Source organism: Xyrauchen texanus, chromosome 5 (assembly GCF_025860055.1).
Source record: "Xyrauchen texanus isolate HMW12.3.18 chromosome 5, RBS_HiC_50CHRs, whole genome shotgun sequence".
In the NCBI taxonomy this organism is placed as follows: domain Eukaryota; kingdom Metazoa; phylum Chordata; class Actinopteri; order Cypriniformes; family Catostomidae; genus Xyrauchen; species Xyrauchen texanus.
In genome coordinates, this window is record NC_068280.1 from 5,122,317 (window position 1) to 5,137,085 (window position 14,769).

Consider the following 14,769-nt stretch of genomic DNA (forward strand, 5'->3'; position numbering starts at 1 on the left):
TAAAAGTAGCCTGTGTGTGAGGAACAGACTGAAATTTAAGTCATTATTCACTAAAAATCTTTTCCTCGACTGAAGCTCTCTTATTCACTCTTCTGCATATTCAAGCTTGGTGTATCACATTTATTTCACTAATTACTGCCTAAAATCTCCTTTTGTGTTCCTTGAAAGAAAGAAAGTCATACGGGTTTGGAACGACACGAGAGTTAGTAAATAATTATTGGGGTTAACTATCCCTTTTGTTTAGCACAAGATGCCACAATGCAATTTATTTGATCTAAGGACACTCTTTGGATAAGAGAATGTTTAAAATCCTACAGAAATGTGCTCTATTTCATAGATTATATTTCTATTTATATGTACAGTAAGTTTATATGGTCTAGTTTTATATTAGCCAGCCTCTCCTCGGTCCAGTCTTGTAGAGTGCGCTACAGCCGGCGAGTTATATAAGACTGACAGACCTCATTAAATCGTCTCTAGTCTTCTGTCTCATCGGACAACTGTTCTCCGGCCTATTCTTGGTAGCCTTTCATGCCATCTTCACATGTTTACATCAAATGGTCATTCCTTTTGATACAGCTTGATACTGAGAAAATGATTTGCCTCAGCAGTCTCCTTTATGGTGTTTAAATAGAGTCAGCTGTGAGAGTTTAACTGTCCGTGACCTTGAGAACTCTGCTGGTAAGGACATAACTGTTGTGTCTGGAGTCACAGCCTATTTCCAGATCGACAGGATAATGCTACTATTTATTCCACTGAAGTCACTTTCTGGTCTTCTCCAAAAGTATTTAGTTTTTTTTTTTTTCTACGGTTGGGAACAGAGTACTGAGAAGTTCCATAAAAAATAAAAAAATACCAGAACCAAATGATTTTCATGATTTTCAGTTCTGTTAACACTTCTCAAAGTGTATTCTTCCTGCGATGCGGACAGGACACTCTGCTAAAATACACCGTTGCTAAATCAGCAGCACAAAACAAGCAGCATGACCAGTTTAGTCCGATTCCTGGACGAATGACTCTTATGAGCCGGTTCTCTTAAATCTTCAGTGTGAAACATACATTGCGAACAGTGTTACCAGATTCCTGAACGAATGACTCCCACGAGTTGGTTCTTTTCAATCTACAGTGCAAAACATACAGTGCGAACTGTCTAACCCGATTCTCAAACAAATGACTCTTATGAGTCGGTTCTTTTGAATCTACAGCGTGAAACATACAGCACGGCCAGTGTAGCATGATTACCGAACGAATGACTCTTATGAGTCGGTTCTTTTGAATCTACAGCGTGAAACATACAGCACGGCCAGTGTAGCCTGATTACCGAACGAATGACTCTTATGAGTCGGTTCTTTTGAATCTACAGCGTTAAACATACAGCACGACCAGTGTAGTCTGATTACCGAACGAATGACTCTTATGAGTCGGTTCTTTTGAATCTACAGCGTGAAACATACAGCACGGCCAGTGTAGCATGATTACCGAACGAATGACTCTTATGAGTCGGTTCTTTTGAATCTACAGCGTGAAACATACAGCACGGCCAGTGTAGCCTGATTACCGAACGAATGACTCTTATGAGTCGGTTCTTTTGAATCTACAGCGTTAAACATACAGCACGACCAGTGTAGTCTGATTACCGAACGAATGACTCTTATGAGTCGGTTCTTTTGAATCTACAGCATGAAACATACAGCACGGCCAGTGTAGCCTGATTACCGAACGAATGACTCTTATGAGTCGGTTCTTTTGAATCTACAGCGTTAAACATACAGCACGACCAGTGTAGTCTGATTACCGAACGAATGACTCTTATGAGTCGGTTCTTTTGAATCTACAGCGTGAAACATACAGCACGACCAGTGTAGTCTGATTACCGAACGAATGACTCTTATGAGTCGGTTCTTTTGAATCTACAGCGTGAAACATACAGCACGGCCAGTGTAGCATGATTACCGAACGAATGACTCTTATGAGTCGGTTCTTTTGAATCTACAGCGTGAAACATACAGCACGGCCAGTGTAGCCTGATTACCGAACGAATGACTCTTATGAGTCGGTTCTTTTGAATCTACAGCGTTAAACATACAGCACGACCAGTGTAGTCTGATTACCGAACGAATGACTCTTATGAGTCGGTTCTTTTGAATCTACAGCATGAAACATACAGCACGGCCAGTGTAGCCTGATTACCGAACGAATGACTCTTATGAGTCGGTTCTTTTGAATCTACAGCGTTAAACATACAGCACGACCAGTGTAGTCTGATTACCGAACGAATGACTCTTATGAGTCGGTTCTTTTGAATCTACAGCGTGAAACATACAGCACGACCAGTGTAGCCTGATTACCGAACGAATGACTCTTATGAGTCGGTTCTTTTGAATCTACAGCGTTAAACATACAGCACGACCAGTGTAGTCTGATTACCGAACGAATGACTCTTATGAGTCGGTTCTTTTGAATCTACAGCATGAAACATACAGCACGGCCAGTGTAGTCCGATTACCGAACGAATGACTCTTATGAGTCGGTTCTTTTGAATCTACAGCGTGAAACATACAGCACGACCAGTGTAGTCCGATTACCGAACGAATGACTCTTATGAGTCGGTTCTTTTGAATCTACAGCATGAAACACACCATGACCACTGTGGTCCGATTCCAGAACAAATTACTTTTATAAGTAGATCTTTTTTAATCTACAGCACGAAACAAACACCACGACCATCCTAACGTGGTTCTCAAACAAATAATTTTTATGCTTTGGTTCTTGTGACTCTACAGCGTGAAACATACAGCGTAACCATTCTAACGTAGTTCCCAAACAAATGATTCGGTTTTAAGGAATCAGAACGTTTATGATTCCTATCCCTGTTTTTTTCATGGCCAATCATATTTGTCTCTTGATTTGGATGGTCAGATGAGGCTGATCAACAATGGATGCTTTCCTGTCTTATAAACAAAACTATGGTTTAAAGAACAAATGTGCAAATAAAAATGCATTATAGAAATAGAAATAGTCACGCTAAATGACTCAGAGACAATTTACAGCTTTCAAGAGTTCCAAACTCAAATACAGTACTACATTTAAGCAACAATGCTTTCAGATTTTTCTTTTTTAATATTTATGTGTATTTGGAGTCAGGAAATCATTTAAATTATCAAATTGCTCAATAGGTTTTTTAGTGGTAAGCATCAAATATTACTAAAAAATCCAGGTGTAGATATTGGCTTTTTAGATAAGGTTTCATTGGATAAAACAGATGCTGAATCATAATGAATTATTTAATCTTTTCTTTAAAATGTTCTCTCTCTCTTTAGCTCACAGATCTCTTCTGGACACTGCAGACCTGACTTAACACAGTAAGTGATTGCACAAGGCCTTAATATGACATTAACTTTCTCATCTTAATTACATAATTTTTATATAAGATTAGTCCTATTGATCTGAATAGACAGAATAGTTCCATTGTTCATGTAATTAATTATGTAATAAAAATGTCTTTCTCTCTCTCACTGTGCCAAGTATTCTAGAGAAGACCATCCGCTCAGCAGTTGAGCAGCACCTCTTCAACAGACACATGCACACAGGCCAGAGTTCAGAGGGCTTGGACCCGACAGCCCATTCTTTATCTCCTGTGACAACGGCACGAGAGAGGAGGAGACATCAGCGAGAACAGGAGGAGAAAGAAAACTACAGGTAAGTGAAGATTACTCCAGAAATACAGCATTAGGTCTTGCTGACACTGAATCTACATACCATCAAGCTATGATACAGATGAAGATGATGCAGCTACAACTAAACAGGAAGGTTGTTTCCGACGCTTCTCAGGCATACAGATCATTGTAAAATGTCTTGCAGAGGTATTATGGTCAACTGGATGTTTGTCTTTGTTGCTTAAGATGTTTTTGCATCTGCAGTATCATCTGTGGCTTCATCAATTTACCCTGGCAGTTTCGCCCCAATTGACACCTGTGATCTTATTTGTGCAGCAACCCCCACAACAATTAATAAGGCTTGTGATGTCAGTTTGTGTGTGATTGAGGTTAAATGCAGGGAAAACTCTACCCTCAATTCACTGATGGATGAGTGACGATACTTCTTGAGCAACATAGAAACCAATTAATCATGTCCCCAGACCGTAATTAAGAATATACCAACCAAAATGAAATTTGAAGTACCAGCTGTTTTCAGCAGGGGGTAGTAAGGAAAACTCCAGCTGTATTGGCAACACGCAGCTTATACAGAAAAAAAACCACATTCGGGCTTGCTTGACACTAGCGAAACAGCACAAGATGAGAAATCATTCTCGCATTCAAACAACTAGATTGAACGCATTTCCGAAAGACGAGTCTCAAGATGTGTTTTTGTACGTTTAAAACTATGTTTAACTTGACATATGGACCTAAAAACGTTGTGTTCATGATGCGACACAACCAAAGTGAGATGCTCCAAAAGCATCCGTCTGATGCATGGGTACATTGACTCGTCTTTAGAAAAGCCCTGATAATAAATCGATCTTGAACAGATTGACGAATTCAATTGCAAAATACAGTAGATGGCTGTGGACTGTAGGCCAATGATACGCTTATGTTCAATATTATGGAAATAAACAATATGTTTTTATTGTCTTATCAATGCTTTACTCATCTTCCACAATAATGTAAAGCATTTTAATTATCTGAATTATTACATTTATAATATATTGTATTTTTTAATGATTTAAATACTGTTATTTATATTTAATCATTATATATTGAATTGTTATTTGAGGGCCTTTCTTAGCAAATATTTCCATTTGTGATTAATTAAGATTAATTTGATTTAATTAATTGGCATATCATGTAATGCCTTATTAATCGATTGACAGGCCCAATAAATATTTTTGAATTTATTATGCACTGCTAAGGTTATATAGTATGTCAGAACTGAGCACAAAAACGTTTTTATTATTGAATTGTTTTTTTGCATATAGAAAATGAAGCATGTTTTTTAGGCCATTAGGATTTTTTTCTAATATGATATTAATTTCATGATAATTATGCACATTTGTATCACAGTATATAATAATATACTCATTACCACAATGTGAAAAATTACATATTTTTTTATACATCCTAGTAATACTCCCTTGGTACTGCCGATCATTTTCACTTATTTTAATTTTAACAGTCATAGTGCAACAGCATCTCATTTACTGTAATGTATTAAGAAATAACTGTTACGTTAATGTAACGAATCATCGTTGAAAACAATGAGAATAGTAAAAGTTAAATTTTTGGATACTCTACAATAATGAGATTTGGGTGGTAAAATTTGCTCAAGTGTTCTGAAAATAATGTCACAATGCAAAAAATATTAGGCTTAAGTTTTTGTATTTTATCCCATTTTCTCCCAATTTGGAATGCCCAATTACCACTACTTAGTAGGTCCTCGTGGACCTTATCACGTGACTCACTGTGCATGACACCGCGGAGACTCACAGCATGTGGAGGCTCATGCTACTCTCCGCGATCCACTCACAACTCACCACACGCTCCATTGAGAGCGCGAACCCCTAATCGCGACCATGAGCAGGATACCCCATGTGACTCTACCCTCCCTAGCAACCGGGCCAATTTGGTTGCTAAGGAGACCTGGCTGGAGCCACTGGTGGTAGTCAGCGCCAATACTCGCTGAGCAACCCAGGCCCCCCACCAGGACATTTTCTTGAAAGATTTCATGAGATCACCTCATGATAGTTAGATCTAAAAACATGTCAGATGGGATTGAATGTCAATTATTAATGAATTCATGATTAGCATGAAATATGAATAAATACACTCTTATTTCCTTTGCAGCTCATGCCCCAGTTCATGCCTGGATCTCAGTGCTATCTGTCTAATCCTGTTGACAATAACTATAAGCACATTTTGCACTCTAAAAACATCAGATTAGTGGCTAAACAGTTGTGCTGAATGACACATGCTGATGCGACTTAAGAAACGGGTGTAAAAAACGTCAGTTTTAAGTAGATACTACATTTCTGCTCAGGGCTTATAGTTTGAATCTACAGCACAGAAAGTCCTTGTCACGTCTGCGGTGTCTGAAAGTGAAACTGTGTTGCTGTCAGGGTCAAGGGTGATAAAGGGAACATCCAGTCTCCGGTTGTGAGGGTCACAGAGGAGGGTGAGAGCTGTCTACTGCTGGCACTAGAGAGTCAGAGGAACAGGAAGCCCAAACACAACCTCACACTGACTGAGCTCTCTGACAACCAGGACGCCTCCACTGTAAGTGTGTCTCTCTTGTTTTCCGTCAGTGTTATCTCCATGTCCTACTCGCTGTTTTTCTGTGAACAAGGCAAGCATCACTATTACTAGTACTCATACATAAGTTAGGGATTAAACAACCCCAAATCTAAGTATTAAACTTTAGCGTGTAACTCATCATAAAGTGGTTGGCGACAGATGTAATAATGAAACCTCAAATAATGTGTTGAGGAGAGGTGTGCTATTACTTTTCTGAGCGATTAGACTTACAGTTTGCATCAGGTTTTCGTTACTGTATTAAAGATATGCAATCTAATGAAAATCACCACTGAGAGTTATAGGAATAAAAAAAGCATTCAGACACATTTGATGGGTAAAGATGCTTAATTGTCATGGAAATAATATCCCAAATGCATAAAATAGGCTTCTTTTTCTTTAGCCAGTTTCTTCATCGGTTTTGTGATTCAATATGGACACATAGACGTTTCTTTGTGATATTTATCCTTTTAATTGTAACAATCCAACATCTTTAGTAACAGTAAACAGTGCAGTTATTTTTCAGGGCTGTTCTTAATAGACAATGACTCAGAATTTCCAGCATAAAAGAATATATATATATAAAAACACAAATGAAAGTGCAGTTCAAAATAGAGACAGGAACAGCCAATTATCTTATAATCCTCCACGTACTTGTTTATAAGAGAGGGCACGTCGTGCTTCCCAATGGAACATTTGAGGTAAATTGCAGGGCATGCTTTTATCGGAATAGAGTTAGTATTTGGACGAGGACCTGTTACTCGTGTTTATGCATGGTGTGTGTGTGTGTGTGTGTGTGTGTGTGTGTGTGTGTGTGTGTGTGTGTGTGTGTGTGTGCACCTCAGCAGGTGAGACCGCAGTGTTCAGAGCCTTGTGATGTTACACCGCATTGACGTGCATTAGACATCATTACAGATGTTTTAGTAATGTCTCTGTTTACCAAAACATCTAATCTTTGCTTTATCACTGATTTTTAACATATGATGTTAACCCTTAATTTAATGACCACAAAATTGTTGAAACAACCTGTAGAAAATACAGTATATTGGTGTTTACCTCTCCATTGAACACCTGTTTGAATGCTCTGTTTTGTTTAGGTGGGTTTTGAATTTTGTTTTGTGTTTTTTTTGTTTTGTTTTGTGGGGTTTGTTTTGTGTTTTTTGTTTTGTGTTTTTTTGTGTTTTTGTTTGGTTTTGTGGTTTTTGTTTTGTTTTGTGTTTTGTGTTTTGTTTTCCTACTATTATCCTATATAAGATGCATGTGTTGATTTTCTTTTCATTTTATCTAGCCAATGGAATGCCAAGGGTCATCTGAGGAATATGGTAGAAGTGCAAGAGGAAACGCAGTGCCCTCCAGTAACAGGTATTTAAACACACAACATTTAAAAATCACCAACATTTCATGCAGTTCTGTCTCTGTGTTTGGCAGCAGAAATAACATCATTAGCTTCTTTACTTCTAGTTTTCATATACTGATTATAAATGTCAAAGGTCTGATCGACTCTTAAGCATTAAAGTGTGGACAATCCTACACACGTGTGAGCACTTATTGAAGCTGCAAATTAATTATCTTTCTTTTTTAGGGAGAACCATGGAAAGGAAACTGAATTTAGTTCCCTCCAGGTCAGTTCATACATTTATGTGCCTCCATGTACATTTTAGTGCTCTCTTTTGTATTACATTTCTTGCCCATATTTCCTGCTTTGTGTTATATTACATAACGATTCATAGCTATTAGAGTTATTTTAATCACAAGGTCTTTGTTTCTAAGAAAAAATTTAGATGTATGGCATACTTGAGTGGCCTCTATCAAAGTTACAAATGAAACCATCTGCAGGAAAGATGCCAACTATACAGGTTTTTGCAACGTCATTCATTCTTCATTACTAATGAAGGCAAAGTGTGTTTTTTCTGTGCTACTAGCTTCACTAAACAGAATTGCAAAAATAATGTCAGTTTTCAAACAGGTTTCCCAAACACTCCCTTCATCTGTCATTGGTCGATTGATCAGTTGATAAATGTCTACATTGGCACACATTGTTTGAACTTTGGACAGATAACCCACATTACACATAAAAACCGTAAATGGAAAAGCCATGACGACGTAGCAGCGTCAAACCCTAACACTTTTATTGTATTAGATGATAAAATATCAAAATCAAAGCGGCATCTTAACATGGAACAGATTATCTATTGTTCTGTCATTTAAAACCTTTTTTTAAAAAGACATCTAATTTCCTTTCTACCTTTTTTAATCAACATTTCTAATGTTCTCTTATGAATAGAGACTTGAAGTCAGTTTGTTCGTAGAATTTGTTATTTTAACCAAGCAAATTTGTTTTGTTAAGCCCCATTATGTTTGGTTGTCATTGTGATGTCACATACATGCTAAATCAGTGTGTCCATGCATGCCATGCATGAGAAGTACTTCTTCATACGCTTTAACAGTTTGAACATGTTGTTACCGTCTGTGTCACACACACACGCTGTGCATGGTGGAATAAGAGCATCCCAGCTCAATGATACTGACTGCTGAATGCAGAAGTTTGTTTAATGAATGCGTCAAAAGCCACAATCCTTTACATGTAAGCAGAGCTTAAGGAGGAAAGCCTTTATTATTGACACACATTATACATTATATATATATATATATATATATATATATATATATATATATATATATATACAGTGAAATTTCTTTGTTTTCACATATCCCAGCTAAGCTGGGATCAGAGTCCAGGGTCAGCCATGATATAATATATATATATATATATATATATATATATATATATATATATATATATATATATATATATATATATATATATAAAATGTTATAAACTAATAAACTCAGTAAAGCTATATAAACCTCTATAAACCTTCTTCTGCTAGTTAACAAAGTTCAATGAAGAATTTATCTTTTTTTTTTTTATTGAGATTTTATGGTTCTTAATTACACAATTTTAAATAAATAAATGGTCAAATAAAAAATATGGTGCATTTTGTTTAAATAAAAAATAAATAAAAAAAATAGGCAGCTTGCGGGGCCTGGGTAGATCAGCGAGTATTGATGTTGACTACCACACCTGGAGTCACGTGTTCGAATCCAGGGCATGCTGAGTGACTCCAGCCAGGTCTCCATAGCAACCATTTGGCCCGGTTGCTAGGGAGGGTATAGTCACATGGGGTAACCTCCTCATGGTCGCAATTAGTGGTTCTCGCTCTCAATGGGGCGTGTGGAGAGTTGTGCGTGGATCACGGAGAGTAGCATGAGCATCCAAGGCATACGAATGCATCAATTCTTCGACCACAAACTCTTCAGACATATTTAGTAAGTTCAGTGAACATTATCGCTAAATAATACATTCGATTTCAGTTTGTTTCTTGAATTTTCATTTTTGGGTGAACTACTCCTTTAAGTACTAACCTAAACAGAAATGAAACCTTTGTAAATATAATATAAGATTAATTTATGCATAACTTTGATTTATTTAAAAAAAATAATAATAATTATTTAGTTCTAACCAAACAAAAATGTAACCTTTGTAATTAATGTATAACCTTTTTATAATTATAATGAAATATTGCATAAACCTACCTTATTTTTGTTCCCCTATCATTCTATCAACCAGAAAACCTTTCATCAACACAAAACCTATGGCCTTTATTTTTGTATTTCGAGACCAGATTACTGGTATTTTGGCATCTGAGGATATGAGATTCCTTGATTGAATTGTATATAACCATAATAGCTCCAATCTCATCAGTAATAAACAATGTAATCTCGTTAGTTGTCACCTTTAATCATGTTGTGAACTGGTGATGACAAGATTATCTGATAAATTGTTTAACTGTTTGTTGATTGCCCTTGTTTGAAGAGATTTGCTGTTTTTCTGGGACAGGCATCATGTGAAGTTTGTAAATCTGCTGAAAGCCTGTTGATCTAAGTCAACTGACTTCACAACAGGTCTTAAAGTCGGACATGGACTCAGCATCAGCGTGTAGATGCTGTATATACATGATGTTTCTGTGTGTAGATTTCAGCGAATGTCCTCATTTTAAATGAGCAGTTGCTCCGTGGACAAACAGGTGTTTATCTCTCGGATTTAATGAAGGTGTTTGTGTTTGCGGTGTGTTTTAATAAGAGCCAAATGGCATGTTAAAGTAAACAGTGCCACTAAAAGCGGAAAGTTCATTTGGCACTCATAATTTGGTCCCCTGGCAGGAATGGTTCTTTACCTTATGGGTGTTTCTTCAACTATGGGCTATTTTATATTCCATGGGTTGATAGATTTGAGCTTTAAAGCTAACATTTGATCGTTTTTATGCCATGGATTATGCCAGAGCCAAACAGATCTTCACGTCAAGGATTACAGGACGTCTGGGTGTTTGTCTCCCAAACATCTACTGGAACACGACTTTGCTTATCTACTCCGTTGATAATAAATTCCACAGCACTTGGCGAGATGTCAAGGGCATTTTAAAGACCAATTACACAAAAACCTCACGAGCCAAGCAATTGTACAGCACAAAGTCCCTTTATTCCATGTTTGGGTTGATAAAACATCAGTCAGACTTCAGTGTTGTAATTATAGGCCATGATTGGACATGTCAACACCATTATGAAAAATCACCATGACACAAATAGCACGTCTGCAATGGCACAAGTGCTTGTCAAATCCAGTTGCATGAGTAATCCCTGTGCGCTGTAATATCATGAATAGATCTTACGGTCAGTCTACAATGATAGTAAAAGTACGTGTAGCAGGACGTTTGTCATGCTGTTGGTAATGCAGGGCATGCAGAGCGAGAGGTCGGGGGGGTGGGGGATTTCTGCCTTTATCTGCTCCAAAAATAGCCCTGTCCCACACCCCAGCACCCGGAAATTTATGTTTGTGTGAGTGACTGAGTTGCACATTTGTCTGGATCTGTCTACACTATGAACACCTCTCAGACATGATCAGGACATCATGGAGACTCATGGAAGATTGCAGCCAATGCTAAGTTTAAAACATAGATGAGAATCCCGCAACTCTGCGGTGCAGTTCCTAATAGCAGAAGGCATGCGTGCTGTGCGTGCTCTGCATGTTCCTTTTCTGTTCATAGTCTCCTCCCTTTCTCGCTCCCTGTTTCCTCAGTCACTGAGACAAACAATCAGGGTTGCCAGGTCTGCATGACAAATACGGCCCAATGCCAAAACTCAAAATATGCAGCAGGTTTTAAAAGCCCTGATATGCAAAAATGGGTCTGTGTACATAAAAATGTATCCTGTATAGTTAAGGAAAGGGGTCCCTCACAAGAGAAACATCATAATTGGGGGTCCTTTGCATTAAAAAATGCATGCATTACGAACTAACATAAAATAATGATGAACAGTTGTATTTTTATAAATTAGAATTTACAATTGTTATATACTTGAAAAAATATTGGTTCATTGTTGATCCCTAATTTATTTATTTATTTTAGTGTAAACAAATAGAACCTTTTTGTAGAGAGTTCACCCGTGAATTCACTGTATCATATCATGTTATCATAACTATATTTGGCCTGTGTATATCCATAAAAATAGCATCCATCTAACCTGCTTTGACTTGCAGAAGATTGGCTTTTGGTTGGTCAAAAACCAACGTTTCAAATCTAATTTGTGCGATACGTCAAACCTGTAAACTGCGGTACAAAATCAACCCACTGGAATATTCCAGGTTCAATACAAGTTAAGCTCAATTAACAGCATTTCTGGCGTAATGTTGATTATGACAAAAAAATCTATTTTGACCCTTGTTTATTAAAAAACGGTTACAGTTCGGCACTTACATTGAAAGTGAATGAGCCAGTCCATACACTCTAAAATACACATTGTTTTAAAAGTACAGTCTCAAGATTATACGTGTTAACATGATTTTAGTGTGATAAAGCATTTACTAATCTTATCAGTGTAAAGATATATTCAGTATCTTGATTACAAGGTTTGGTTGTCATTACAACAAAGTTGTAATACTGGATATAACTTTACACAGATAAGGTTAGTAAGCAGTTAGTAGCCAAATTATGCGTTAAAAACATAGATTTGGCAACCCAGCAAACAGCTGCGGAGATGCAACAGTGGGGGAAAAAAGCGAGGGGGGTGTAGGGAGGGGTAGTAAGGAGAAAAAAACTAAAACTAACCACACCCACTCTGAAAAGGACAAAGGCGGAGTTTGTCCAGGGCAGGCAGCCAATCATCTGGCAGGGGTTTGTCCTGCAATGCCGCCCTCTGCCCTCCTCCAAGCCTGTAAGTACATGGGGGAAGGCGCAGGCACGGTATTTCTCATCTTAAGAAGTGCACTGCCCCCCACTCTGGTGTAGATGGTGTTTATCCTGTGCTCTTTCCTCTGCTAGACGACTACCATGAAGATCCAAGAGGTTCTCAGTGGGGCAGAGACGTGCGACGATGTCCCACGTTTGGACTTGTCTACTCTGACTGAGGACAATAACTGGGCAGGTCAGTCTTTTTTATTTGTTTTCTGTGTCTTACTTTGTTTTTGCCTGTCTGTCTGCACATGGGTGTCAGCTGCCAGTCTGACTTGCCCACATTGTGTCCTCATGTTTCTGCATGCAGAAGTAGATCTTATCAAGTGACTTTTTCGAGAGGAATGAGATTTTATTTCCCTCTTCATGTGCATATATTTTGCATTGCAACAGTTTCTACTGGTGCAATGTTTGATGCATTTTCATTTGTATGTCTTGGAAGGTGTACATACTGAGTAGATTGTGTTTGTAGGAGCTTCTCAAAACCCCAATGATTCCCTTGAAAAGCCTTGACTTGGATCAAATTGTTTCACTGGATTTGTTTTTTGTTTTCATTTGCACATTTTCCCCCCACTTTCATTTGGCCACAATCTCATGTTTGTAAACATTCAAAGGGATGTTGATTGCATCTCTGTGCCATTTCGCTTATTCATCATCTTTTTCGAGATTAATATTTTATACGATTGAGGGCCACGTTTTACGCAACCAATCCTCAGAATTTAAAACTTTGCTGAGCTGATGCATGTGTTGTGATCAAATGGATTTCATCGGCTAAAGTGCTCAGATTCTGCATTTCTGTCAAGTTCACAATAATCCGATTATTAACCGCATGTGACATCTTTGGGTTAAAATGGCGAGCTAGCAACAAGCAAATGTTGTGCACTCCGAGTGGAAGACTGTATAGTCATGGCAACTGAGAACTGAAATATGAGGAGGTTCAATTCTGGAGTCTGCGAGCTGTTGCTATGTGTGCACGTCATGCCTGAGCCTTTAAACTTCTCATGGTTATGCACAACACTTTCAGATACATTCCTGTTTCCTCTCCCATCTGTTTTGTATGTGCCAGTTGAAGGCTTGTACAAACATGCACCAACACACCCCTTTTCACCACGACCTTGAAAATGTCATAGTTTGCAAAAAGCGTAGAAATTCTGGCTTTCCCCTTTTGAGGTTTGGCATGGACACATGGTAGGCAGTGAAGCAGAGCACAAAGCACAGAGAATCGCCCAGCTGTTAGGGTTGTCATGTTAAGTCAGAGTTATCATTTACTTTGATATAGTGGTTAATGTCGTGGTCACAGACTTGGCAGCTTCTGTTTCTCTAAATCATATACTTGCCCTATGGCGCCCTTTAGTGAGAGCTTCAAGCAGCTGTTTGCATAATCACATTGCTAGGTCGATGCTTAAAATGATCAGCCACAACATTAAAACCATTGACAGGGGAAGTGAATAACATGTATTATCTCATTACAATGGCACCTGTCAATGGGTGGGATATAGTAGGCAGCAAGTAAACAGTCAGTTCTTTAATTTCATGTGTTGGAAGCAGAAAAAATGGGCAAGCGTAAGGACCTGTGCGACTTTGACAAAGGCCAAATTGTTATGGCTTGACGACTGAGTCAGTGCATCTCCAAAACGGCAGGTCTTCTGGGGTGTTTCCGGTATGCAGTGGTTAGTACCTACCAAAAGGTGTCCAATGAAGGACAACCAGTGAACCGGCAACAGAGGCACCCAAGGCTCACTGATACGTGTGGGAAGCGAAGACTAGCCCATCTTGTCTGATCCCACAGAAGAGCTAATGTAGCACAAATAGCTGAAAAACTTAATGCTGGCTATGATTGATGGGTGTCGGAACACACATTGCATCGCAGCTTTGCAGCATATGGGGCTGCGTAGCTGCAGACTGGTCAGAGGGCCCATGCTGACCCCTGTCCAGCGCTGAAATCACCTCAAATGGGCATGTAAGTATCAGAACGGGACCATGGAGCAATGGAAGAAGGTGGCCTGGTCTGATGAATCATGTTTTCTTTTAGATCATGTGGACTGCCAGGTGTGTGTGCATCATTAGCTTGGGCAAGAGATGGCAGCAGGATGCACCACGGGAAGAAGGCAGGCCAGCGTATGGAGTGTGATGCTCTGGGCAATATTCTGTTGGGAAAACTTGTGTCCTGGCATTCATGTGGATGTTACTTTGACATGTAC

The 14,769-nt window shown here is 38.5% G+C and overlaps 1 protein-coding gene across 9 annotated transcripts in view; it reads left to right on the plus strand.

The window, feature by feature from the left end:
- The window catches only part of fam13a (family with sequence similarity 13 member A), a 57,750-nt gene that overhangs the window by 32,371 nt on the left and 10,610 nt on the right, over window positions 1–14,769 (plus strand). For all 9 annotated transcript variants that reach the window (XM_052126270.1, XM_052126275.1, XM_052126268.1 and 6 more), the window contains 6 exons: window positions 3,318–3,359; window positions 3,523–3,696; window positions 6,110–6,266; window positions 7,570–7,643; window positions 7,864–7,903; window positions 12,659–12,761. In XM_052126270.1, the coding sequence (XP_051982230.1) occupies window positions 3,318–3,359; window positions 3,523–3,696; window positions 6,110–6,266; window positions 7,570–7,643; window positions 7,864–7,903; window positions 12,659–12,761 (590 nt within the window). The remainder of the gene's footprint in view (window positions 1–3,317; window positions 3,360–3,522; window positions 3,697–6,109; window positions 6,267–7,569; window positions 7,644–7,863; window positions 7,904–12,658; window positions 12,762–14,769) is intronic.